This window comes from Euphorbia lathyris, chromosome 6 (assembly GCF_963576675.1).
Source record: "Euphorbia lathyris chromosome 6, ddEupLath1.1, whole genome shotgun sequence".
Lineage (NCBI taxonomy): Eukaryota > Viridiplantae > Streptophyta > Magnoliopsida > Malpighiales > Euphorbiaceae > Euphorbia > Euphorbia lathyris.
The window spans coordinates 15,283,389-15,308,587 of record NC_088915.1 but is presented as its reverse complement, the minus strand read 5'-3'; the positions used below and the strand labels follow the sequence as shown (position 1 = coordinate 15,308,587).

General features: G+C 35.2%; 1 protein-coding gene across 1 annotated transcript; it reads left to right on the top strand.

Moving 5' to 3' along the window:
• The first annotated feature begins 11,569 nt into the window (after positions 1-11,569).
• LOC136233011 (FACT complex subunit SSRP1-like) lies at positions 11,570-18,050 on the top strand. The gene is made up of 16 exons (XM_066022522.1): positions 11,570-11,671; positions 12,882-13,067; positions 13,522-13,627; positions 13,806-13,942; positions 14,170-14,253; positions 14,356-14,456; positions 14,957-15,065; positions 15,233-15,319; positions 15,416-15,508; positions 16,271-16,468; positions 16,581-16,726; positions 16,821-16,968; positions 17,154-17,252; positions 17,350-17,529; positions 17,618-17,696; positions 17,814-18,050. The coding sequence occupies exons 1-16, from the start codon at positions 11,618-11,620 to the stop codon at positions 17,939-17,941; spliced, it is 1,935 nt and encodes a 644-aa protein (XP_065878594.1). The 5' UTR covers positions 11,570-11,617; the 3' UTR covers positions 17,942-18,050.
• Positions 18,051-25,199: the final 7,149 nt, after the last annotated feature.

Genomic DNA, 25,199 nt, shown 5'->3' with positions numbered 1-25,199 from the left:
CTTGATTTCTATTATGATCAATTTATTATTTTATTATTATTATTATTATTATTATTTTAAACATGTCATAAATATCAATTCATAATTAGTGATGGATTAAGTACACATGTGATTTCAAAAATCAATATATATTAATTGAAAAATATCATTTAAGATTCTTGTAATTTATTAATTTCTTTAAACTTATCCAAAACTTTTTATTTTAAACTTAAAGACATTAAATTAAACTCAATAGTATAATTAATACTTGGATCGGGTTTGCATACGAAAATTTGGGACCCGGATAATATCTACCCTTATGTCGAGAGTGATCGGATTGAAGGGATGGAAATTACTATGGTCTCGGATGTGATTAATGATTTCGACCGTTCGTGGGATATGGAGCTACTCAATGGCTTGTTCGCCCCAAGGGATGCGGGTCTTATTTTAAAAATCCCGTTAAGCAGGCGAGTTGATGATGATATCTGGTACTGGGCTGATGATAGAAAGGGTCTGTATTCTGTCAAAAGTGGGTATAAGCATCTAATGGGTCCTTCTCATACCCAACATCCTTCTCCACTTAGATGGAACACTGTCTGGAACCTTAATGTACCTCCGAAGGTGCGACATTTACTTTGGCGAATCCTCTCACATTGTTTGCCGTCAAAGTGTGCATTGAAGGAGCGGAAAGTTGATATTCCAGAATCGTGTAGTCTGTGTTGTGCTGGTCCTGAAAACACAGCCCACATTTTTCTTCATTGTCCCTCGGCTAGAGCGGTGTGGTGTGCCTCTTTGTTGGGATTTAGTACGGGACAATATTCCACGTTTCTGGATTTCTGGAATTTCATTACTGCTAAACCTATGGATTTATCTGAGAAAGTGGCGGTCCTGTGTTGGGGGATATGGAATAACCGGAACAACGTGATATGGAACCACAAAAATTCATCAGCAGAATTTACGATGCAATCGTCTCTCGCGTTCTTGAGCGCGTGGAAAACTGCCCAGACTTCTGCTGGTACTGCTGTTATTTGGGCTTCTGACCCAAGTCCCCACTGGGTTCGGCCTCCTAGAGGTTCTCTAAAATTAAATGTTGATGCGGCGATTTTTCCTCAGTCAAAGATGGCGAGGTTTGGTTGTGTGGTTCGGGCTGATGATGGAGAGTTTGTGGCAGCCAAGAGTGGGGAAATTCCATATCAGGATGATCCGCCTCTCGTAGAAGCTCTCTCCATTCGGGAAGCGTTAAGTTGGATCAAGAGCAAAGGTTGGCGCTCAGTTATTGTGGAATCTGATTGCCTAGTCGTAGTTCAATCAATGGCCAACTCGTTAGGGGTTTCATCGCCTTTTAGCGCCATAGTCAGAGATTGTATTGATTTATTGAACGAGCTCACCAATTGCTCTATTGCGTTTGTGAAACGTGCTGCCAATGGGGTAGCTCATTGTCTAGCTAGAAATTTTCAATTTCCTATTTGTCGGGATGAGTGGTCTGTACCTCCTGACTTTCTAAACCTCTTCGTCATGATTCTTAATATTAGCCTATTTGTTTCAAAAAAATACTTCAAAAATCTAAATTTTAGACACGGAGGTGACAGTTTCTTTCTTTCTTTTTTATTTTTTTAATAAACTAATCTTTTTCTCTTTTTACTAAATTACTAACTTCATTCCTTATTTTGTATTATAATATTGAAATGCAATTCATTCAAAAAATTTAAAGCTGAAACTAAATATAACAACACTAATTATGTCATTTTAAAAAAAAATGAAAAAAATAATTAGGCTTAAAATGATATTCTCTTATATATTTAAGTCTTAAGTACAAAACATAACAAACCAATTTTTTTTATAATTTATTTTTGGATATATATAATTTAAAAAAATAATTATAAAATAATTATATATAAATATTATTTATTTATTTATTACATCATCCGGTCTGACCAATCCGAGCCATCTGATCCGACCAAGTGACCCGTGACCTATTTATAAATCCGGTTTGATATCCGGTCCGGTTCTGATAACATTGCTTTTTAATGACTTATTGTTTTTAAAGTTGCTTAAAATAATATGTTATATAATAATTTATTAACCTCTTGAACTTATTTAAAGTGGTAGGGTCCTAATGGATTGAGGTCCTCTTTTGTCCTTGTTAGCATTTTTTTTAAAAATAAATTTGGATAATCTATTTTATCCAGTCCGGTTCTGATAACATTGGTAATTTAGTAAAAAGAGAAAAAGATTAGTTTATTAAAAAAAATAAAAAAGAAAGAAAGAAACAGAAGTAGCAAAGAAAATGGGTGTGTTTTAGTTGTAAGTTTAAACGCCATTTTAATTGCATTATCAATCACAGAGATATCTAGACCCTATTTCCTTCTTCCTCTATCCTCTAGCTCATCATTCTTTCTCTCTCCTCTAACTCACTCCATTCTTTCATGTGTTTTTTTTGCTGAGAAACAGATCTCCATTGAAGCAAAGAAACAAATGCACAACAATTGAAGCAACAGATCTTCATTTTTTTTTTATTTTTTAGCAGATCTCTTTTAGCTTCCACGCATCATTTATTTCCTATGAATTTCATCCCACAATTTTCTTCTGCCTTTCTTTCTCTCCTCACCAGATCTGTATATTTTTTAATAAATCTTTAAAAAACCGGAGTTGCATCGGTTTCCAGTTCAACCGATCCGACCGGCCGGTCCGATCCGGTTTTTATAACAGTATAAATTACTAACTTCATTCCTTATTTTGTATTATAATATTGAAATGCAATTCATTCAAAATTTTTAAAGCTGAAACTAAATATAACAACACTAATTATGTCATTTTAAAGAAAAATGAAAAAATTAATTAGCCTAATTTTGTATTAAAATGATATTCTCTTATATATTTAAGTCTTAAGTTACAAAACATAACAAACCAATTTTTTTTTATAATTTATTTTTGGATATATATAATTTAAAAAAATAATTATAAATTAATTATATATAAATATTATTTATTTATTTATTACATCATCCGGTCTGACCAATCCGAGCCATCCGATCCAACCAAGTGACCCGTGACCCATTTATAAATCCGGTTTGATATCTGGTCCGGTTCTGATAACATTGCTTTTTAATGACTTATTGTTTTTAAAGTTGCTTAAAATAATATGTTATATAATAATTTATTAACCTCTTGAACTTATTTAAAGTGGTAGGGTTCTAATGGATTGAGGTCCTCTTTTGTCCTTGTTAGCATTTTTTTTAAAATAAATTTGGATAATCTATTTTATGACTAATAAATTTGATGGGTATATTTCGCAATTAAAAAAATGACAGATGTATGTAATAGATTATTAGTTAGGACTAGATTATTGATACGAGTCAATTTACGCTTAGAAAAGTGTCAAAATAATATGTATAAAAGGGTTTATTGTAATAAATAGATCGAAATAGTGAGCTTATTATGTTATATCTTATTCTTGAAGGCTCATGATGAATGATAAATTTACCAAGAGGGAGAGCTTTTTGGACAAAGCTAGCTGGTACCAAGACGTTGAAAATATGCAGGGGAGAAAAGAGAATTATAATGATGTAATTGAGGAAGATGACACCATTTAAGTGGTACCACCTAATGAACAATTTCTTTTATTTTCTGTGCGCAGCAGGATTTGTGTTGTTTGTTTTGTAATTTTTAAAATATAATTCTACCATTTGCTTAGCGGCAAACGCATTTTGGCATTCAGGAAGGCGTACTATTTAAGACTCTTTTTGGCTTTTAGGGAAACACATTTTTAGGATGTGTCCCTAATTTCAAAACAATCTATTTTAACATATTAGTATTTTCCATTTCCATCCTCTTTATTGGAGCTGTTAAACACTTTCATTACTAAATTAGTATGACTTTGTGCGATTTTCTTATTCTTCATGATTTTTACATCATGAAGAGTGACTAGATCCTTTTGCATGGGATAGACACTCATAACGGAATAAGGTAAGTTTGATATTCGACTGGGGTATTTATGCTTGAAGTATTCTTAGATTGTGCATCTAGTTTATATTATTTGGCCATTAATATAGTATGTTGTTTTGTTGCTTCGAGAGAAGGATAATCTAATTAGAGTTGCGCCTAAGATGTTAGGTATAAGATTAGATAGAGATATTAGTTTGTTATGCTAGATAGTTAACGATTATAATAAGAGATTATTTGCTTGTTGATTTAATGTGTCGATTTGGTGCTAAATGTTGGAGTATATAGAGATATGGTTTTGGTATAACGATTAAGTTCTTTGACCATAGAGATATGACAAGAACATATGTCTGAATATCTTGCTTGTACGCTTATCAAATACCCAATTGAATATAATCTCCTTGTGCTCTGACCGATCAGTTTATCTCGTGCGTTTTTTTTATCATACTAGTCATTCATTTCACCTGTTTTCTTTGTTAGATGGTGTGTTTTTTATTATTTTCTTATTTAAAACAATTTTCACTATTCAAACTCTCAACAATTTCTTTAGGTTCCATTCTTTTAAATTTGACCGAATAGTGTTTTAACTTGTAAAACTCCATGTGGACCAATATTTGGAAGTCCATTTTATATGCTATAATGGTGACCATGCGTAGTAGTACCATTATTACCATGTGCTGAAAATCGCACATCAATTATAATTATCCAAATAGTGTAGGGATTAAAAGGAAAATTAGGCAAGTATATAGGGTCAAAATAGGGCTTTTACCATTAATTTTAGGAAAAATTATAAAAATGGGTCAAATGGGAGGCCCATTTATATATTTAACCCATTTACTCAACCTACTACTAATGTTTGGGTTTACTTGATGAATTTAATTAGCATATGTGAAGCCTGTGAATCTAATGTTTGGTTTAGTTGATGAATTTAATTAGCATATGCGAAGCCTGAATGTGTTTTAAAGCTAATTTGCGAAGTGGTATATAACAAGAAATGCCAAACAACAACGGATTCTAACATTAAAATCATAACATTATCAAAATTTACAACAAGATTGCCACAATAAACTCCTAACAAATCACTTCATAATACATAGGCTCCTATTCAATACCGATGGATGGATGTGTCTCACGGTACAGAACAAGATTGCCACAATAAACTCGTAACAAATCACTTCATTATACATAGGATTTTATTCACCACCGATAGATGGATGTCTCACGATACATAGGCTCTTATTAACCACTAAGGGATGGACGTGTCCCACGGTGTAGACTCGTATTCACAACTGATGGTTGGAAGTCCAGGCCTTTTGGAATGGATGTCTCCCATGGCACCCTAGCACATCGACTTTCAGGAAGGAATATTATGTATTCAACCACTTTCAGAAAAATTTAATCGTGTTAGTCAGAAAAAAGGAAGATTTGGCTTCGCGAAACGATGATTCGCTAAGTATGCGAATATAAATGTGCAAGAAAGATGGTGATTTTACTTAGCGAAACAATGATTTCACGACGTTTGTGAGGAGGAATGTGATGCTCTGACTTCACGAAACGATGATTTCGCAGAGTCTGCGAGGAGAAATGTGACGCTCTGACTTCGCGAAATGATGATTTCGCGGAGTCTGTGAGAGAAATTTATCGAATTACCTCGCAAATTTCACGTAATCATCATTTCGTGAAGTGAAATCGATAAATTTCTTCCCACAGACCTCGCGAAAACCGCATACGCTAAGTGGATTTATGGGAAAAACGCAGAAAAAATAGTATATACTTACATTTTTCGACGAAACCAATATGATAAACTGGCAAAAACGATAAAAATAACGTAGAATCACCATTTCTTCGATAGTCACAAGAAGAAAAAAACCAAGAAACGAGCAAGAAATGGAAGATGAAGAACTATTGCTTCGTTTTCTAGGATTAGGAAGTTGCAGAATCAAGAGATGAAGTGAGGAAGAAGAGAAATACACTGTGATTTGGAGAAATGGTGCAGATTTCGTGCAATTTAAAGGAAGATAGGAAGATCAAAAGTCTTGGAATCATTAATGGAGGAGTTGCCAACCGTTTCCCGCAATCAAGGAGAAGATGGGAGAGACCGTTCGCATTTGGGGAAGTGGGAAGGTTAGGGGTATTATGGGAAAGTCACACAAAATCAGTCTAGATATGTAGTAGGTTGAGTAAATGGGTTAAATATATAAATGAGCCTCTCATTTGACCAAGTTTTGTAATTTACCCTTAATTTTATTAGCAACTTTTAGTAGCAGGGGTTAGGCTATGCTTACTTTGTTTTTATGGTTCCATTTTTCGGAACTATTTTTTACCTTTTAATTCTAAACAGGAGATAAAAAAAACTGTTTGTAAAATTTTGAAATATTTGTTTTTAGCAGAAAAATCAACTAATATCTATTATCTACCAGCAATAACTAACGACAATAGTAAATAAAAAACATGAACAGACAAACCGAACGGGCTCTAATTTAAAATTATTTATGAATCATTTTGAAATGTTCTGCATCTAAACTTATAATCAATTTGGATGATGATGACGATGATGATAATAAGGTTATGACTTTAGGTTCCTTTTCGTACGTTGTAATGAAATGTTCATTACCATGTCTGGTTAGTGTTACCATATTAAGTTATTTGGGCTGACCTCAAGGAGGCCCAACATAAGTTAAGAAAGTTCAGGTACGCCCTGGCTTATGAAAAAGAAGAAAGGATGACATCGGCCGAAGCTGTGACCTTCGGTCACCTTCATTTTACCGAAGGCAACCTAGAGGGTACATTTATGAAGAACATGTGGACCAATCAAAACACTGGTTTCTAAATGTACGCTCCTCATTTTTATAACCATGACTTATCATTAGCTGCCACATGTCCAAAGGTATGATTATGATTTTCTATAAATAGTGGAGGACTTACCAGAATTCGGGTATCTTATTCTTAATCACTTGAATACATTTCATTGAAGTCTTTGATATACCTCGATTTATCAACTGACTTTAGCATCGGAGAGGGTTCGCCGGTCTCCAGCCCCTTTTCTGACCATTGTTGTCTTTTCAGGTGATCGAACTCTGATCGGAGGTCAAACACATAAAAGTACGATAACTTTTTGGTGCGGTGAACGTGGATGATGATGATGATGACGACGATGATGATAAAAAGGTTATGAATTCAGGTTCATTTTGGTACGTTGTAATGAAATATTCATTACCATGTGTGGTTAATAATATTATTTTTGTCGTAATAAAATCACAAATACATTTCTCTATTATTCTTTGCAAATTTATGTAATGGATATTACGACAAAAACATGCATGGATTATGATTGCAACTAGCCTTTCTATTTTTTTTTTGAAGCTAAATATCATTAATGAGCCAGAAATCGGCAAAGGTTTAAAACAGAAAAAGGAAACCCACTAGGGATGATATCAAAGTAATGCTGACTAGCAAATTGAGAGGTCGCTCTAGCAAAAGCATGAGCTAAACCGTTTGTTTGTCTTATAATGAAACGGATAGTGTAACCGCTTTGAGATGATAAAAGTGTGCGACATTGCCCAATAATATCACCAAACTCAGACTGATCCAAACTTCTTGAAGTAATAGCTTCAACAGTGGTCAATGAATCAGATTCAAATAGAATTTTATTGTAACCTGCCTCCATGGTCCATTCGAGTGCATTTAAGACCGCCCAAGCTTCCGCTTCCCTAACTTCCATAATTCCTTCCACCAGATTTGTCCGGGCTGAGATAAAAGCACCCTGTGAATCTCTAAGTACTGCACTACCTCCTGTTTTTCCAAGAATTGTAAATATGCTTGCATCTGTACAACAGGAAACAACATCAGTCGGTGGTTAGTGCCATAATTTCTGACAGACATCCTCTCTAGGTATCACGGAAGGAATTATACTTCGCTCCCTAGCCGTTTTTCAGTCTGCTAGACAATGCCTACTCCTCAAAACGACTCCAGCGGCGGTTGTGGATTTTTGATTCCAAAAGTAGTCATTCCTCGTCTCCCACCATGACCACAGCAGCATCATAAAAATCTCAGAATTCCTTACACTAGCTAATCTGCAAAAATAGAAAAAGAAGCCAGCAAAGTTATCTACATCAAGGCTTGATTGATCAATTAAATTAGCAAGGCCTGCCTCTCTCCAAACTTCCAAGACTTTTGGACATAGCACAAATAAATGCCAATTATCCTCTAAGTCTCGAGTACACATAACACAATCATCCTCCATATTAATCCCCCGACTCCTAAGCCGGTGACGAGTTGGGATACAGTCACGAACAAGCCTCCAACAAAAATGTCTGACCTTAAATGGCACATTAGCTCTCCATATCTTTTGCCACTCCCCCTCAATTATATGATGTGTACTACTTTGTATTTCCTCCATTCCAAGGCGGTATGCACTACGAACCGAATAACACCCATTACGAGAAGCATTCCATATAAATTGGTCTTTTCTTCCAGATACCCGCGGAGTTGATCGGATGATGGCCATTACATCTTGTTCCGAAAATATTTCTTGTAATAGTTCAACATCCCATTCAATTGTTCTAGGGATAAAGAGATCGCTTACTTTTAAATTTTCCAACCCTTCAACCATTGTAGTAGAGATCGTCATAGAAGGTGAATCTCTTAACCATGGATCTTTCCACACATTGATAGACGTACCATCTCCAATTTTCCACCGCCCCCCTTTTTGCAACAATAACTGAGAACCCCAAATACTTCGCCAAATATAGCTTGGTGAGTGACCTAACCTAGCTTTTAGAAAATCCCCATTTGGATAGTATTTTGCTTTAAAAATTTTACTGACCAAAGACTCAGGGGCTGACTGTAACCGCCAACCTTGTTTTCCCAGCATTGCTAAATTAAAGGCAGTGAAATCTCGGAATCCCAATCCACCATCATCTTTATGAATACATAATTTATCCCAAGCCAACCAATTTATCCCGCTTGACCCATCCCTCTTATTACCCCACCAAAATGAATTCAACATCTTTTGAAGTTCTTCAGCAGTTGAAATAGGAAGCATAAAAACACTCATAAAATAAACCGGCAAAGCCTGACCTGCTGCTCTAATTAGAGTATCTTTACCAGCTTTAGATAAAGGCTTAGATCTCCAAGATTGAATTTTTTTCCATAGTTTATCTTTTAAGAATGCAAATATTACCTTCTTCTTTCTTCCAACGAGTGAAGGTAAACCAAGATATCGACCTGTGTTGATAGGTTGAGAAACTTCCAAAATAGATGAAATCCCCTCTCCCAACATTGGATGTACATTATTACTACACGGTATGCCAGATTTAGAGAAATTGACTGCTTGTCCCGAAGCATGCTCATACAAATTTAGCAACTTTTTTAATTCCCTACACTCCTCAATATTTGCTTGAACAAACAGAAAAGCATCATCAGCAAACAATGAAAAAGATAAACAAAAAGGGCAAAAATATGAAAAAGAAAAAATATGAAAATGAAAAAAAAATGAAAATCGAAAAACAAAAAACAAAAAAAACAAAAAAACACACAAAAGACGTGAACACCGAAAACACGAAAAAAAAACAAAAAGAACAATAAAACAATAAAACAAAAAAAAAACAATGAAAACAAGAAAAATGTGAATAAAACGCAAAAGATGATTATAGTTCATTCATATTCAATAAGTTTATACCTTGGATTTGATTCACTGTTGTGTTCGTTTTCAAATCGTTCCTAAAAGATGACAAGCATCAAGACATGTTAACCGTATTTTGGCCCCTCATTTAACTATGTCTTTGTCTTATCGGAGGCTTGCTTGAGAACTTAGAAGATTTCAACCACATCAATAGGTAAAAATTATATTTAAGTAACTTGTAAAAAATCCTTGACCGGGGTCCCTTTTGTGAGGTGTCGAGCATTAGAGGACACTCTGATGCCAAAGTCAGTATATTATTTGAGAATAATAAGAATAATTGACAAGAGTGTGCATGAATCAGTAAGTGTACCTCGAATACCTCAAATTTGGGGTATTTATATAGTTTTTGTAACCTTTGACATTAATTATTGTGTACTCGAACAGTCAATTCTTTACTCTCCTTAATGGCTATTAGTTGCAATTTAATTGTATTTGTTCCCATTCATAGATGGTTATAAAGGCGCCTTTTGGTATTCTTTAGAACCGTTGAGGCGTATGTACGCTTTCCTTGAAAATAATAGCGGATCTTTTTTACCCATTCTCATCAGGTGTATCTTGTTATAGCGGGTCTCTTTTACCCACTCTCATTGGGCGTATCTTGTTATAGCATGTCTCATCATGGTCCACGTGGCGTGACATAATTCTAGATACTTCTTCATTTTTCTTCATTATTGCATATTCACTCATGCATTAATCTTGTATTAATTATCATTAATTTCATATTAATCATGCATTAATCGTCATTAATTATAATTAATCCTTCTTCTAGAATGATAATGGCTTGCCATTATTTCTACTGAGTTGCCCTTATTTCTCAATCTAGAAAAATACATTTGGATCGTTATCAAAGTCCTTAATATTTATAACTTTTATTAATTAATCTTATAATTTTTAATTTTCATATACATTTAGTGTACTTTAACTACCGAAACTGTCACTATGTGAAAATTAAATATCACGAACTAATACTTAAACTGTGAAAGTTCTAGAAGATTAATTTGAATAAATAAATAATTATTAATTATTTTAGAAGAAAAAAAACTTAATGTTTTTTCAATTCGGTTCATTTTTTATTTACTAAGATTTTGTTTGGATGAAGTTTAACTAAAGTAAGGTAATATAAGGTGAAATAAGTAATAACTCGTTGCGTTTGGATGAAAGGTAAAGTAAGTAATGATTTAATAATATAATTATAGTTAATTTTTTTTATCATTTCATTTATATAAATAAAATAAAAAAGATAATTTTACAAGAAAAACATATATATCATGATTTCTCTCCGAATGTAAGCAAAATTACACAAAATTCATCATCACCTACCCTCATTTACTGGGTAAATTACAATCATGGCCATTGAACCTTATTCATTTTAATATTATGACCACTAAATTTCAATTCTTAACAGTATAACTACTGAACTTTACACTTTTTAATACATATAGTCACTCAACTTTGCTCTTCCAAATAACCGTTAAGTTAACGACCTTAAAATGAAAATATTCAAGAATTAAAGTTGTTCGATATAACATTTACCATGAAACCACATTTTTTATTTTTCAAAATCACTTTTATTGGAGCATTTTTTCTCTAAAAATTCATTTTTTTCTCCTAACCAAAAAACATCTAAATTACTTCAAAACGAAAATTTTCGAGAATTAAAGTTTCTTAAAATATCACTAACTCTTCAAATTTTTTAGTTTGAGGCCGTAAACGGTCATTATGAGACGTTGAGAGGTCACCAATGTGAAAAAGTGTAAAATTCAGTGACATACAGTTAAGAATTAAAGTTCAGTGACCATAAATATAATAAGTACTTTCCATTACATCTCAAAACAAACAATTTACACTTATCCTCACCTACCATCATTGGTTTGGTTCAGTTTTCGAACCGAACCGAACCGAACCGAACCGAACCGACTTACCACTACAAAGAGGTTCACTTACTGTACTTTATAAAATGAGCTTGGAAGAAGCGCAGAAATTGATATATTATTTCAATCTCCCGCCGAAAAGATGACTGACGGTCACCTCTTCAACAATATCTCTCTCGGTGGTCGCGGCGGCGCTGTAATCTATTCCTCTCTCTGCATCTCTATTCTTCTTAATTTTCCGTTTGTCTGCTCAGATTATCGCCTTTTCTTTTGACTGGTTTTTGTGTGTTCGTATTGTTTTCTACCTTGAAACCCTAACTTCTCCTAATATTCAGTCTTACTTGTTAATAGCTATGTTTCTGTATCGTTGCCTTGTCAGGAATATGAATGCCAAGTGATGAAATGACCAGAAATTTAATTCTGTGTTATTTGTGAATGCATAATTTATTTATTTTCTTCCGTTTTAGCTGTAGTTGTGATATCCTTCCAGACTTTATTTCACCTTCTTGCTCTCTGTTTTTAGGAAGATAAATTGTCGTCGTCTCCTTACTTTTGTGTTTGATTTCTTACTTGTGCTTTTCGAATTACAATCCGTGTCTGGTGAAATTTTTGTTTAGGTCATGGAGATAAAAAAAACTTCTGTTTGGTTGTTGCAAAGAGAACTTAACGGCATTGTGAACTAGCAATTGTGTTTCATAAATGAAACCGATACCATTTTTAATTTGACCATGACCTCTTTATATTAGTTATATTTATCTAAGAGGATTGTTAACTAGCAATTGTGTTTCATAAATGAAAGCCCAAATTTAGGAACACTATGCATTTTTAGATTCAATATTATCTCTTTCTATTTTTTGTTTATATTGATCTTTATTTAGGACTGTGAAGAAAGAAGTGGAATCGTAGTCTTCTTTTCTGTTTCACTATTAACCACTAAAGCTATTGATTGAGATGGAAAGGGAAATTGGTTGCTTCTTTGCTACTTAAGCGGTTAGCTGATTGTGTATGTATTATTGGAATAAGAATATGCAATTACCTTTTTGTCTAGATGTTGATAATGCTTCTTTGTTCGGGCTCCTAATAAGTTTATATGCTGATGAATTTTAGATTATGAGTGAAATCCTTGAATCCTATTATTGCTCTTATGTTGTGGATTCTTCTTCTGAGATTGTCCTTTTCTTTGCTAAAGTTCTTTGACTAGTTACCTTAGTTTCAATTTGGCCTAAACGGGTCTTGAGGATCAGACACAAAAAAACTTAGATGGTTGCATCCACATTATAAACTTTACATTTTAATATTATCCCTTATATTTTATCCACTTGAATGTGAAAATGTGCAATTTCAAAGGAAAATGGAAATCCGAAATCTCATGATTATTTTTTGTTTGGTTAAATAATGAAATGTAGAACCCTGGGCAGCTTAAGATACATTCAAAAGGTATTCTATGGAAGAAACAGGGAGGTGGTAAAGCAGTGGAAGTTGATGAAGCTGATATTGTAGGAGCGACATGGATGAAGGTACCAAGGACAAATCAACTTGGAATTCGAGTCAAACAAGGATTGCTATACAAATTTACTGGATTCCGGGACCAGGTTTTCTCATCTTCCGTCCCTAGCCCTAGCCAGTTCTTTCAATTTTTTACTTCTTTTGTTAGTTATTACCAAGTTGGAAGTTCTTTGATGTTTGACAAATAAATTGTCAAGCTCTATTTTAATTATTACACCACGTATTTATATTGAAGTGGATACAATTTATAGCTACTCTTTATTTCTTTGTTGTTAAGAGGAATACATGATAATAAAATAAGGCCATCAAAGTTATGAAGTTGCAAGGGGGGTTGCCTTTACAATTCTTGCTTCTCATTAACTTATATTATCTAAGGATTACCTTAGAACTTAACCTGGATAATATTGTAGTAACTTCCTTTTCTCTCATCCTTCTTTGCTGCATTCTTTTTGTTCACTTTGAATAACTCTTTTGGCTTTTCGCTTGTTGAAGTTAGCATAGACACATAAAATTTTCTAATGGGAATTTATCTCTTTCTAGGATCTTCCGAACTTGACCAATTTTTTCCAAAGCAATTGTGGAATTGCAATAGAAGAGAAACAGCTTTCAGTCACTGGCCGTAACTGGGGAGAGATTGAGTTAAATGGTTGGTAAACTTATGCAGTATGAGTTAATGGTGCTCATTGAGTTGGTTTCTTATTTCCATATAAGTGTTATTCTTTAGTATGGTTTGTTTGCATTTGTACAAATTCTTCCTTTTTACTCAAATATGCTTTTTAGTTTTTATTTGTAATCTTGTCGTGATAACATGTTTCTGTCTTCAGAAAATATGCTTACCTTTATGACCGGTGGAAAGCAAGTATTTGAGGTATCTTTAGCAGAGGTCGCACAAACGCAACTGCAGGGGAAGAATGACGTTCTCTTGGAGTTCCATGTGGATGATACGGCTGGAGCTAATGAAGTATGTTTCTATTGTTTTTGTGTACCATTGTAATACATAATATCTTTCTCACAACATTTCTTGTACATGTAGCCATCTACCGGCAGAGCTCCCTTTATCAATTTTAGCACAATTCACCTTAAGTTGTTATGTGGCTAGTGGGAAATTCGTGTCAATTTCAGTTTTTTTTTTTTCCCTATTTAGGACTGGTTTGTCATTTCCTAAGCATGTCACTGTTGTGCTTACAGAAAGATGCATTGATGGAGATGAGTTTTCACGTACCCAGTAACAACACTCAATTTATTGGTGATGAAAACCGTCCTGCTGCCCAGGTGATTATTTTGTAATATAATTATCCATATCAGAGGTATGAAAAAAACACATGTTTCCTTTTTGTCTATATGTGATCTGATTGTCCATTAACCCTGTACTAGGTTTTGCGAGATAACATAATGGCAAAGGCAGATGGTAATGAAACGGGTGGGGTTGCAGAAGCAGTTGTTACATTTGATGGTGTTGCAATTCTGACTCCAAGGTAAAAATTCTGGAAGACAAAAATGTGGTTAGAGTGGGCTGTCAGCACCACCTATACTATGCTTCTCAAAATTTTCTTTCTGCGCCTTATTTTTAACCCTAATTGTAAATTTTAATAAATGCCCCATAATTCGAAAACATTTCTAAATACCTTAACATTTGAAGTTCATCTTTTCAAATCATTTTTTTGTTAACTATAAGTGTTTTCTATCTCAAAGCCCAAAGCTTAGAAAAATCCATGAACACCATAAATGTAATTAGTTTCTGCTTTAGGATCTAAGTGCTTGAAATATGTATCTTATAGCCATTTGCTTTCAACTGTGTTAAGTCTAATCATTCATCTGCCTCCACCACAAAAAACACGCACCATTAAGCTAGTGTCCTACTTTGTAGATAACTGTGATGCATCCACTTTTGTGACTGTTATGCAATTTTAATTTTGAATCCTAATTCTTTTTGGGGTTTTTTTTTTTTTTTGGACTGATCATTTCCTTTATTTAGGGGTCGATACAATGTTGACCTTCATATGTCATTCCTGCGACTCCAAGGACAGGCCAATGATTTCAAAATTCAGTATAGCAGTGTTGTTCGCCTTTTTTTGCTCCCAAAGGTATTCTCCCTTTCTTTAAGGAAATTAGCTGTTATATGTTTACTTGAAATTGCTAATTACCGATTTCAGTGGCATCTTTGTTCTCTAAGTTTTGTAATTTTTTTCATTGCTTGCAAGTGTGTTATCTTTGTGAAATTTCTAAAGAGCTGCACTTTTTTCTTTTACAGTCTAACCAACCTCATACCTTTGTTATTGTTACTCTTGATCCACCTATCCGTAAAGGGCAAACTTTATATCCACACATTGTCTTGCAGGTATTGTTTGCTATTTTGGATCCTATCACTTGTGTGATTTCGTAATAGTTGCTGCTCTTTTATGAACTCAGTATTTGATTCCTCTTTATTCTGCAGTTTGATACCGACAGTGTGGTCAATATTTCCTTGTCAATGAATGAAGATGTATTGAATACGAAGTACAAGGGCAGGTTAGAATCAACTTACAAGGTATTGGCTTAAAAATCTTAAATATTTTGAATTTAATTCTCTTAGGGGGTGTTTGGTTCAAAATTTGGAACGGGAATGAGAATAGGAAACGGAATGTGATGGAACAGGAATGACTTTTTTTTTTTTTTTTGGTTCGATCTCTTACAGAATATGATTTGCTTAATGTTGTTTGATTCTATAATGGTTGGAATGGGTATCAATACAAATTTGTTAAGTGTATATTAAAAAAAGCTATAATAATATTAAAAATTTAACAAAATTAATAAAAATAAAATTATTTTTATTTTTATATCACACTTTCACTTTATTTGTTTTCCCGGGGTTAGTAAGTTTCATAGTTTGTATTAAGCTAGATAAATAGTTTAAACTTTTCTTTATTTCCGTATATGATTTATGAAAACAGTTAGTCTAGATAAAAATTGAAGAAGTTGGGATTACACCAGAAAATAGCACCATCTGTGGAAACGTGGAGTGAGATTTTAGGATAAACGGTTTTTATTTTAATTCTGAAGGAATAGAAAATGATTACCAAGTATTTTGAGGGGAATCATGATTTTGCTATTAATTGGAATGAGATTCCCATTCCACAACTCTTTTACTTCAACCAAACATTAGGGAAGGGAATATTTTATTCCCATTCCGATTCCTATGTGATATTTTCCCTAACCAAGCGCCCTCTTAGTTGTCTCGAGGTTCAGTTACATTCTTATCTTACAAAGTTGTCTACAAAATTAATTTGTTGCATCACGATTGCTTGAACAGGGACTGGTACATGAAGTGTTCACCACAGTACTACGTGGACTGTCTGGTGCTAAGGTGACTAAACCAGGAAAGTTCCGTAGCTGTCAAGATGGTTATGCAGTAAAATCATCATTGAAAGCTGAAGATGGCCTTCTGTATCCACTTGAGAAAAGCTTCTTTTTCTTGCCCAAGCCTCCAACCCTAATTCTTCACGAGGAGGTTTCATTTGTTTTGTTTTTAAACTTAATCTTGCTAAATATGAGCCTAAGAGTCCTTTTTCTTTTTGGATCTCAACCTGTTATTAACTTTTTCCCTGGTTTTCTTGTACAAGATTGATTATGTTGAATTTGAGAGGCATACAGCTGGTGGTTCAAATATGCACTACTTTGATCTTCTTATTAGACTCAAAACTGAGCAAGAACATTTGTTTCGTAACATTCAGAGAAATGAGTACCACAATCTCTTTGACTTTATCAGGTCAATCGCTGTCTCATCTCCTGCACATAGAATTTTCTTTTATTATTATTTTTGTTGCTTCATCTTATGTCTATATATATATATATACATACAGTGAGAAGGGTCTGAAAATCATGAACCTTGGTGATATGAAACCTCGGGAGGGAGGAGTGGCTGCTGTTCTCCAGAATGATGATGATGATGCTGTTGACCCACATCTTGAGCGCATCAAGAATCAAGCTGCAGATGAGAGTGATGAAGAGGTGAAATTTTCCTCAATATTTGAATTGAGCTTAGAGTCACTGAGCTGTAATTGTTATTATCAATTCATCTAAATGGGTCTTCATATCATAGAAACAGATTGTGCATTCCATTTGTTTCTAGTTGTTTGAGATCTTAACGTTGTATCGATTTTGACAGTCTGATAGCATGAATGTAATAATTGCAGGATGAGGATTTTGTTCTTGACAAGGATGATGGAGGATCTCCTACTGATGATTCTGGAGAGGACGATTCGGATGGTAGTGACAGTGGAGATGAGAAAGAGGCAAGTCATTTAGTATTCTTCTCTCCTTTGCTCTTGAGAATTGAAAAAGATTAGAACATCTTGTTGGATACTGAGCTCTTTGGTGGTTAATTTTCAGAAACCCGTAAAGAAGGCACCTGCAAAGGAACCCTCATCTTCTAAGGTAGCGGCTAAGAAGAGGCCTAAAGATGGAAACGAGGATGCATCTAAGCAGAAAAAACCGAAAAAGAAGAAGGATCCTAATGCTCCTAAAAAGGCAATCTCTGCATTCATGTACTTTTCACAGATGGAAAGAGAGGTGGGCATAATGAACTTTCTTTGGAGTTGGAACTTGAATATAATTTTATTTGGATATGCTGCTAATGTTTTTGTGTCCTATATAACAGAATGTGAAGAAAACTCATCCTGGCATTGGTTTTGGCGGTATTGGAAAAGTCGTGGGGGAAAGATGGAAAAAGTTGACAGGTTGTTTACGTTTGCTTGGTCTTTTATTTTCCCCTTTAAAATGGTGATAATATTGTTATATTTTCTTATTACCGAGTTGTGCTACCAGAAGCTAATGTTTTTGTCTATCTTGTGCAGCTGAGGAGAAAGAACCCTACGAAGCAAAGGCTCGCGCGGATAAAAAGCGATATGAAGAAGCAATCAGTGGCTACAAGAACCCCCAACCTGTGAATGTAGACTCGGGGAATGAATCTGATAGTGAATAATTGATATAATGAAGTTTATTTTATGGGTTTGTACAAGCACAGAATCAATAGTGTAGCAGATTGTGGTGGTTATCAACTATTATTATTTAGTGACCAGAGAAGTTGTCTATGATGGACTCTAATCTAATTGTCTATGGTTGTTTTGATGGAAATTAGAGAGGAAGTAAGGTGGGGAGAGAATCAATAGATGAGTAGGGGTGACAACGGTGAGGAGATTATTCGAAAATCGCGGGTATCCAAAATCACAGGATGGGGAATAGCCGTAAAAAGTGGGGATGGGTATGGGGAATAATTCTAAATCTAAATGGGAATGGTGATGGAGATTGCTATATCCATCCGTGGAGATCTCCGTATGTTACCATATAAATCTTTGTGGGATTTCCAAATAAACTTTTTAATTTTAAATTATTAGTACTAAATTAAATATCACTTTACTTTATTCTGTTTTTGCTGGTCACTCGTTTATTATAATTTGGGTAAATTTCAAATAAAGCTCCCGTGGTTTCACTAATTTTTAGATAAAAGAATGGTTTACTTTTTGTCAAAACGAGGATTGAGGTTTCATACTTGGATTAATGCTATTAAAATCATCTTTAACGATCTGAAAATGAAAATTTTCAAGAATTAGAGTTGTTCAATGTCATATTTTCTATGGAACTACATTTTCGATTTTCGAAAATCATATTTTTTGGAACTTTCTCTCTTTAAACATTAACTCTCTCTCTTTACCAAACATATCTAAATTATATCAAAATAAAAAAGTTGAAGAATTAAAGTTACTTAAATATCAGTAGTTCTTAAAATATGTCATTTTTGAAGTCGTCAAAGATGATTTTAATAGTATAAACCAAAAATTGCTAAAGTTGAAAACCTCAATCATCGTTTTGACAAAAAGTAAACCATAGTCCTTTATCTGAAAATTAGGGAAATCAGAGGTTTTGTTTGAAATTTACCCTTATAATTTTAAATGTAAAAAAATTACAATTCAGTTGGTATTCACAGTTTAAAAAAATAAGGTCCAATAAAATATGAACAATATGACGAAGCTAACAATTTCATAGGCAGCTTTCCAACGTTTAATCATTTAAATTAGTTACATGAGCAGCTTCTTTAGGAGCATTCTTGGTCCAAACTAGGGATGGCAACGGGTAGTGTATCCACGGGTATCCTTCCGTACCCTGTATAAAAGGGTATGGGATCAAAATAATTACCTGTTAGGGTAATGAGACGGGTATGGGAATACCTCCCAGGGTACCCGGTACCCGTTACCCGTCATAATTCTTTTATATATTAAGAAAATTATTGTTTTTTAGATGTAATATTTGAGATTTTAAACCCCAACTTTTTGTTTTTTAACCATTGAGTGATACCACTAAGCTACTTATTCTTATTGATTAAGGTTCAATTTGTTCAATTTTTAGATAAATGATTTATTAAATTTATACTTTATTAAATTTGTAATATTTTTTATTTTATTTATTGATTCTTAACGGGTAAGGGTACCCGTGGGTACCCGCGAATTAAATGGGAAGGGTATGGGATGCAAAAATATACCCGTTAAGGTAATGGGACGGGTACGGATAATTAAAAAATAAACGGGTAAGGGTTTGGGATTAGCACTACCCGCGGGTACCCTACCCATTGCCATCCCTAATCCAAACAAATACATGTTTCTGTCTAGCCCTAACATTAACAACTGCTCCATAGATTGAATCTCTATGATCCAATTGCATTCCAATCACAGCCAACAACTTAACATACCGTATATAATCAAGAGGTATCAGATTTCCCTTTGGGCATGAGGATTCCTCTTTACCCGTGAGGATTTGTACGGGGAGGGGATGTGGATGAAAAAAATATTTGAATCATTTAATGTGTATTCTTCAAAACCGCCCCTATATTAGGAACTGAGTGAGAAATGTATTTTCGTCCCCCGCACCGTTGCCACCTCTAGACGAGGAAGCTTAACTTTGTTTCTCACTTTTGTCATTTTTCTCCAATTCCTTTCACTTCAATTTGGATGGATTTATGGATGGAAATTCGTACGGGTTTTATGATCTAACAAATACTATTCAATTCCATACTAATTGATATCACGTAAATATATACTCGCCATGTGGCATTTTAGAGACTTGAACTATTACTCGAGAAACGAAATATGTGGCGCCTTCGTAGTCGAACTGAACAATGTGACTTGGAAAGTTTTAAAAGACACAGTTAAGGATCCATCCGTTATAATTATCATACCTAATCTCGTGATTTTCAGGCCTAGCTAGTAGACTTGATGAATATCAGGACTTGATATATGGCAGCACTTTCACCTATTAATAAGTGTCACGTAGCATATCCCACTCCTCAATTCATAATCGTCCTTAACAGTGTGATTACGGTATAAATGTAGTAAGTTCATCATAAGGTACTTCACTTCATTCATTTTATTAAGTTTACATTACAACTTTTGTTTACTGATTGTGATCATCCTCCAGTCATTTCATAAACTGATTTAGGCATCAGAGCATGTTAGTCGGACAACAATCCCCCCCCTTTGATCTTGTTTCCGTGCAATCGCAGTTTGACAAATGGACTTTCACAATTCAACCACACCACTAGTGGTTTATTCAAACCTTATATATAAAAAAAGCTCAAAGATTCGACAAAAACTATCCAATTCGATTTTGATGGTTTATCTGAACCCTATATAACAAGAGTTAACTTTCATCTTATTTGAACCCTATATAAAAGGCGCGACTTTCTTTTCATTGTAGATGTACACCATTTATATTTTTATATTCTTTAACACATATCTTTAAAATTAAAAATGTGTATACTATATAAAATTAAAAATATAAAATGATTTAATATAGAAAAATATATATTTTAATATATATCTTTAAAAATGTGTTAACAACAATATCATTGGAACAACTCGAATGAGTAAGAAATATGTCTATAAGTAATATAATTCACCAAAAATTATAAAATAATATTCTTAGTCTTTAACCATACTATGAAACAAGTAAATAATGCAATTAAATAAAAGGCCTAATACATTATGAGCTCCCTAAACTTGTCCAAAATAGTAGATTGGCTCCTTGAACTTTATAAGTATTTTACCAGCTCCCTAAACTTGCTTATTTCGTATCACCAGCTCCTTAAACTTGTCCATAAAAGTAGATTAGTTCCCTAAACTTTGCAAGTGTCTCACCAACTCTTTATAACTTGCTTATTCTGTAACAACTAAATACAAAAACTTATTAAACCTAAATTCTAAAAATATGTCTTCATCTATTCGAGAGGTAATTTTTTCGCTTCTCCTACCTGTTAACCTATTATAAGAGTTAGTGTTTCAGATTTGAGAGATTGAATGGATGGGGATTGAGAGTTAGTATTATAGTTTTTGTATTTAGTTGATACATAATAAGCAAGTTTGGGGAGTTTGTGAAAAACTTGCAAAGTTTAGGGAGCTAATATACTTTTATGGACAAGTTTAGGGAGCTAATGAGATACTTGCAAAGTTCAGAGAGCCAATCTACTATTTTGGACAAATTCAGGGAGCTAGTGATGTATTAGGCCTAAATAAAAATATCCAAAAATAATAAATGCAATGCACCAACAACATGTGATAATGTTCAAAACTGAATTAATAATAAAATGAAAAAGCAACAAAAAAAAGTTTTTTCGATCGCTACCTAAAAGGCTGATTAGGTGGTTTAGGCGAGTTCACATGTGGCAAAAAAATATCCAAGGGTTTCGAGAAAAATTGTATCAACTTTTTTATTTCAAGCGCCTAGGCTGACTAGTCTGTTGATTTCTTTGAAGACTTGTTTTCTTTCATCTACTTTATTAGCGCAGTTCTACTTCAATAGGTAGTCTGATCCCATTTTGTATATAAGGGAACACACGATCTCTCATATAGATCCGACTTCATCTATTATAGATATATAATTGCTAAAACATAGAACATTATCACAAGCTGGCATACAAGCATAAAACTGATATATAATTGCTAAAACATAGAACATTATCATAAACAACAGACATCACTGGAATCTCTCCTGAGCATGCCACCCACAACCTAGACATCGATCCAGCCTTCACACCAGTCAAGCAGAAGAAGAGGTTGCACGCAAAAGACAAGCAAACGGCAATTAGAGAAGAAATCAGCAAACTGTTGGCTGTAAATTTTAGTAGGAAAGTGTACTATCCCGATTGGCTCTCTAATGTCGTAGTTGTAAAGAAGAGCAATGGGAAGTACCGCATGTGGGTAGATTTCATTGATGTCAATAAAGCTTGTCCTAAGGATTATTACCCCTTGCCTAACATGACCAGCTGGTTGACCAAACAGCTGCCCGTAAAATCTTATTGTAATTTGATGCCATAGCCGGATTTCAACAAATCCCTATGAACCATGCAGACGCAGAAAAGACCTCATTCATTACCCATGAAGGCACTTACTGCTACAATGTAATTCCATCCGGACTAAAAAACGCAGGCGCCATTTATCAAAGACTAACCGACAAGATGTTCGCTGATTTAATTGGCAACATCGTGCAAGTCTACATTGATGACATGATCATCCTCATCACCAATGAGTCCGACCACCCGAAAGACCTAGTAGATGTCTTCGCCATTTTCAAGAAATACAACCTCAAGCTAAACGTAGAGAATTGCTTTTTTGGTATCCGATCGGGGAAGTTCTTAGGATATATGGTCTATGATAAAGGCATCGAACCTAGTCCAGAAAAGGTGGCAGCCATCATCGAAATGCAAGCACCCCGGAATCTCCGTGAAGTACAACGACTCAATGGACGGTTGATCGCCCTTGGGCGATTCCTATCCTGCTCAGTGCAAAGTTGCCTCCCTTTTTACATAATCCTAAAGAAGGAACACCCTTTCCTCTAGAACACTCAATGTCAGAAGGCTTTTGAAGCAATTAAAGTTTTTCTCACCACCACTCATGTCGCCACCCATACCCAAAGAGGACATTCACCTCTACTTCACGGTCGTTGAAGAGGCAATCACAATAGTCTTAATACAGTGCAGAGATACCGAAGTATTTCCAATCTACTTCCTTAGCGAGTCCTCAAGTGAGCGGAACTCCATTACTCCGACGTCATGAAGGCTTTATTCATTATCTCCCATGCCACCAAGCATCTACGACCCTATTTCCAAGCGCACACATTAATCATCAAGACCAAGTACCCGCTCAAAAAAGTTGTACAGAAGCCAGAAGTCTCTAGAATGATAATCGATTAGTCCATCCGACTATCCTAGTTCGACATCCGCCTCGAGCCAAGAACGACTATCAAAGCGCAAGTCCTCGTGGATTTCATATCTGAGTTCACCGGTAAATAAGAGGAGCAACCAACACCCACAATGGAGGACATCCCTGATGAGGAATGGAGCATGAGCATCAACAGGTCGTGCAGTCTAGGAAGAGCGGGAGCGAGCATCGCCATCCGAGGCCCCAATGATTTCCGTATGCGATACGTGGTTTTTATGGATTTCCCAATGACCAAAAACCAAGCGGAGGACGAAGCGGTCTTGGCAGTACTAAAACTTGCCACAACCATCGTCACAGGAAAGCTCACCATCTACTCAGACTCTAAGCTGGTCGTTTGCCATATGAAAGGCCCCTACAAAGCTAAAGACTCAATTATGGTCGTTTACCCAGCAAAATCCCCAAGCCTCATCATTGATCTCTCTTCAAAAGGAATAACCTTTGACATAATCCTCATTTAGAGGGAAGAGAATGAGGAGGGCGACGCTATAGCAGTGGTTGCCGTGGGGGAATCCTCATTGACCCCCACCTTCTCATCAAAGTAGCCACCGCACCGGCAATCCACGAGTATGCAACTTTTCAGATCGACATAGCAGATGCTTCAATCAATGGTTGGAGAAGCCCAATCATAAGGTACCTCAAAAAATGGGAACTTCCCATTGATAAAACGGAGGCCACTTTGGTCATCTAAAGATCATGGAGGTACTCCTTGGTCGACAACTCCCTTTATTGAAAATTCCAGAGAGATCCATAGGGCCCAAAGGATTAGAGAAGATGTTTTCATAGTAAGCACTCACATGAGAAGAGATTACCTTAGGGTCAGAAGTTAATTCCCCGTCAACCTCTATGGTAGATATCCCGCGAATATTCTTCCTGATTGTTGTTGTACGATGGAAGAAAGCACTATTCCTGTCTCCAACCTCCAACCAACGGACCTGGCTTTTTTCTTTTAAGTAAACCTCCTTTTGAATCATGTGATGATCAAGGTCGGCCTGGGCCTGAATCTCCCTTTTATAAAGGTCAGATGAGTAAACAGACGAAATATCAACTTGAATTTGGTAAAGCCTATGTTCGTTGTCCTCAATGTTCTTATCCAGATTTCCAAAAACCGATTTATTCCAATGTCGAAGGATGGATCTCAAACCTTTTAATTTATGACAAACCAAATGCATTGAACCCATAGTGGGGTGAGGGCCCAACCAGTAATCTCGAATCAGCGGAAGGAAACCCGTGTGAAGAGTCCACATTTTCTAAAAGCGGAAACGCGAAGCCTTTAGAGAATTCTGACCAAAAGAGAATAGTATTGGGTGGTGATCTGAATGCATCCTGGATAACACAACACTGCGACAGTTCCAACTCTCCCCTAGGGACTTAGAAACATTCGCCATGTCAAGCCTACTGCTAACACTAGCTGCCTCTTCACGACCATTGCACCGGGTGAACATCGAACCCGTAACAGCCACGTCAATCTAATGATCCCTTTCTAAGAAAGTGCGGAAATCCCGACATGGCCTGGCAGCCAGCAGGCATCCCGTTTTCTCTTGAGCGCCAGTAATGGTGTTAAAGTCCCCAATCGAAAGCCAGTGGCCCTAATATATATTCCTGAGTGATGAGATTTCATCAAACATGCCAACCCTTCTATTCGCCCAGACACTAGCATAGACGAAGCAGAGATACTGAGTGGAGTCCCTAAGAGTGCTTTGGATAAGAACAAACTGATCATGAGTAAAAAGAACCGAAGAGGTGATGCTCGAAGATTGAAATAGCCACAGGGTTTCCCTCTCCCTTTGATTAGCCGTGACAAAGGTCATCCCAAGTCTTCTCTAAAAAGAGTCATAAATGGTGTCACGCTCCACCATTGGTTCCACAAGGCACAAAAAATCCGGCTAGTGCTTCTGACACAAGTTGAGAAGGTATCGTTGAGTTTCCAAATTATGGATACCTCTATAATTCCAAAAGAGCACACTCATTTAAAGC

Excerpts from the sequence above, each read along its gene's own strand:
- LOC136233011 (XM_066022522.1), top strand. The coding sequence starts at position 11,618 with ATGACTGACGGTCACCTCTTCAACAATATCTCTCTCGGTGGTCGCGGC. Across the intron at positions 15,509-16,270 it reads GGTTAGAATCAACTTACAAG|GGACTGGTACATGAAGTGTT; the intron begins GTATTGGCTTAA and ends TTGCTTGAACAG. Across the intron at positions 16,969-17,153 it reads CAGATGAGAGTGATGAAGAG|GATGAGGATTTTGTTCTTGA; the intron begins GTGAAATTTTCC and ends TAATAATTGCAG.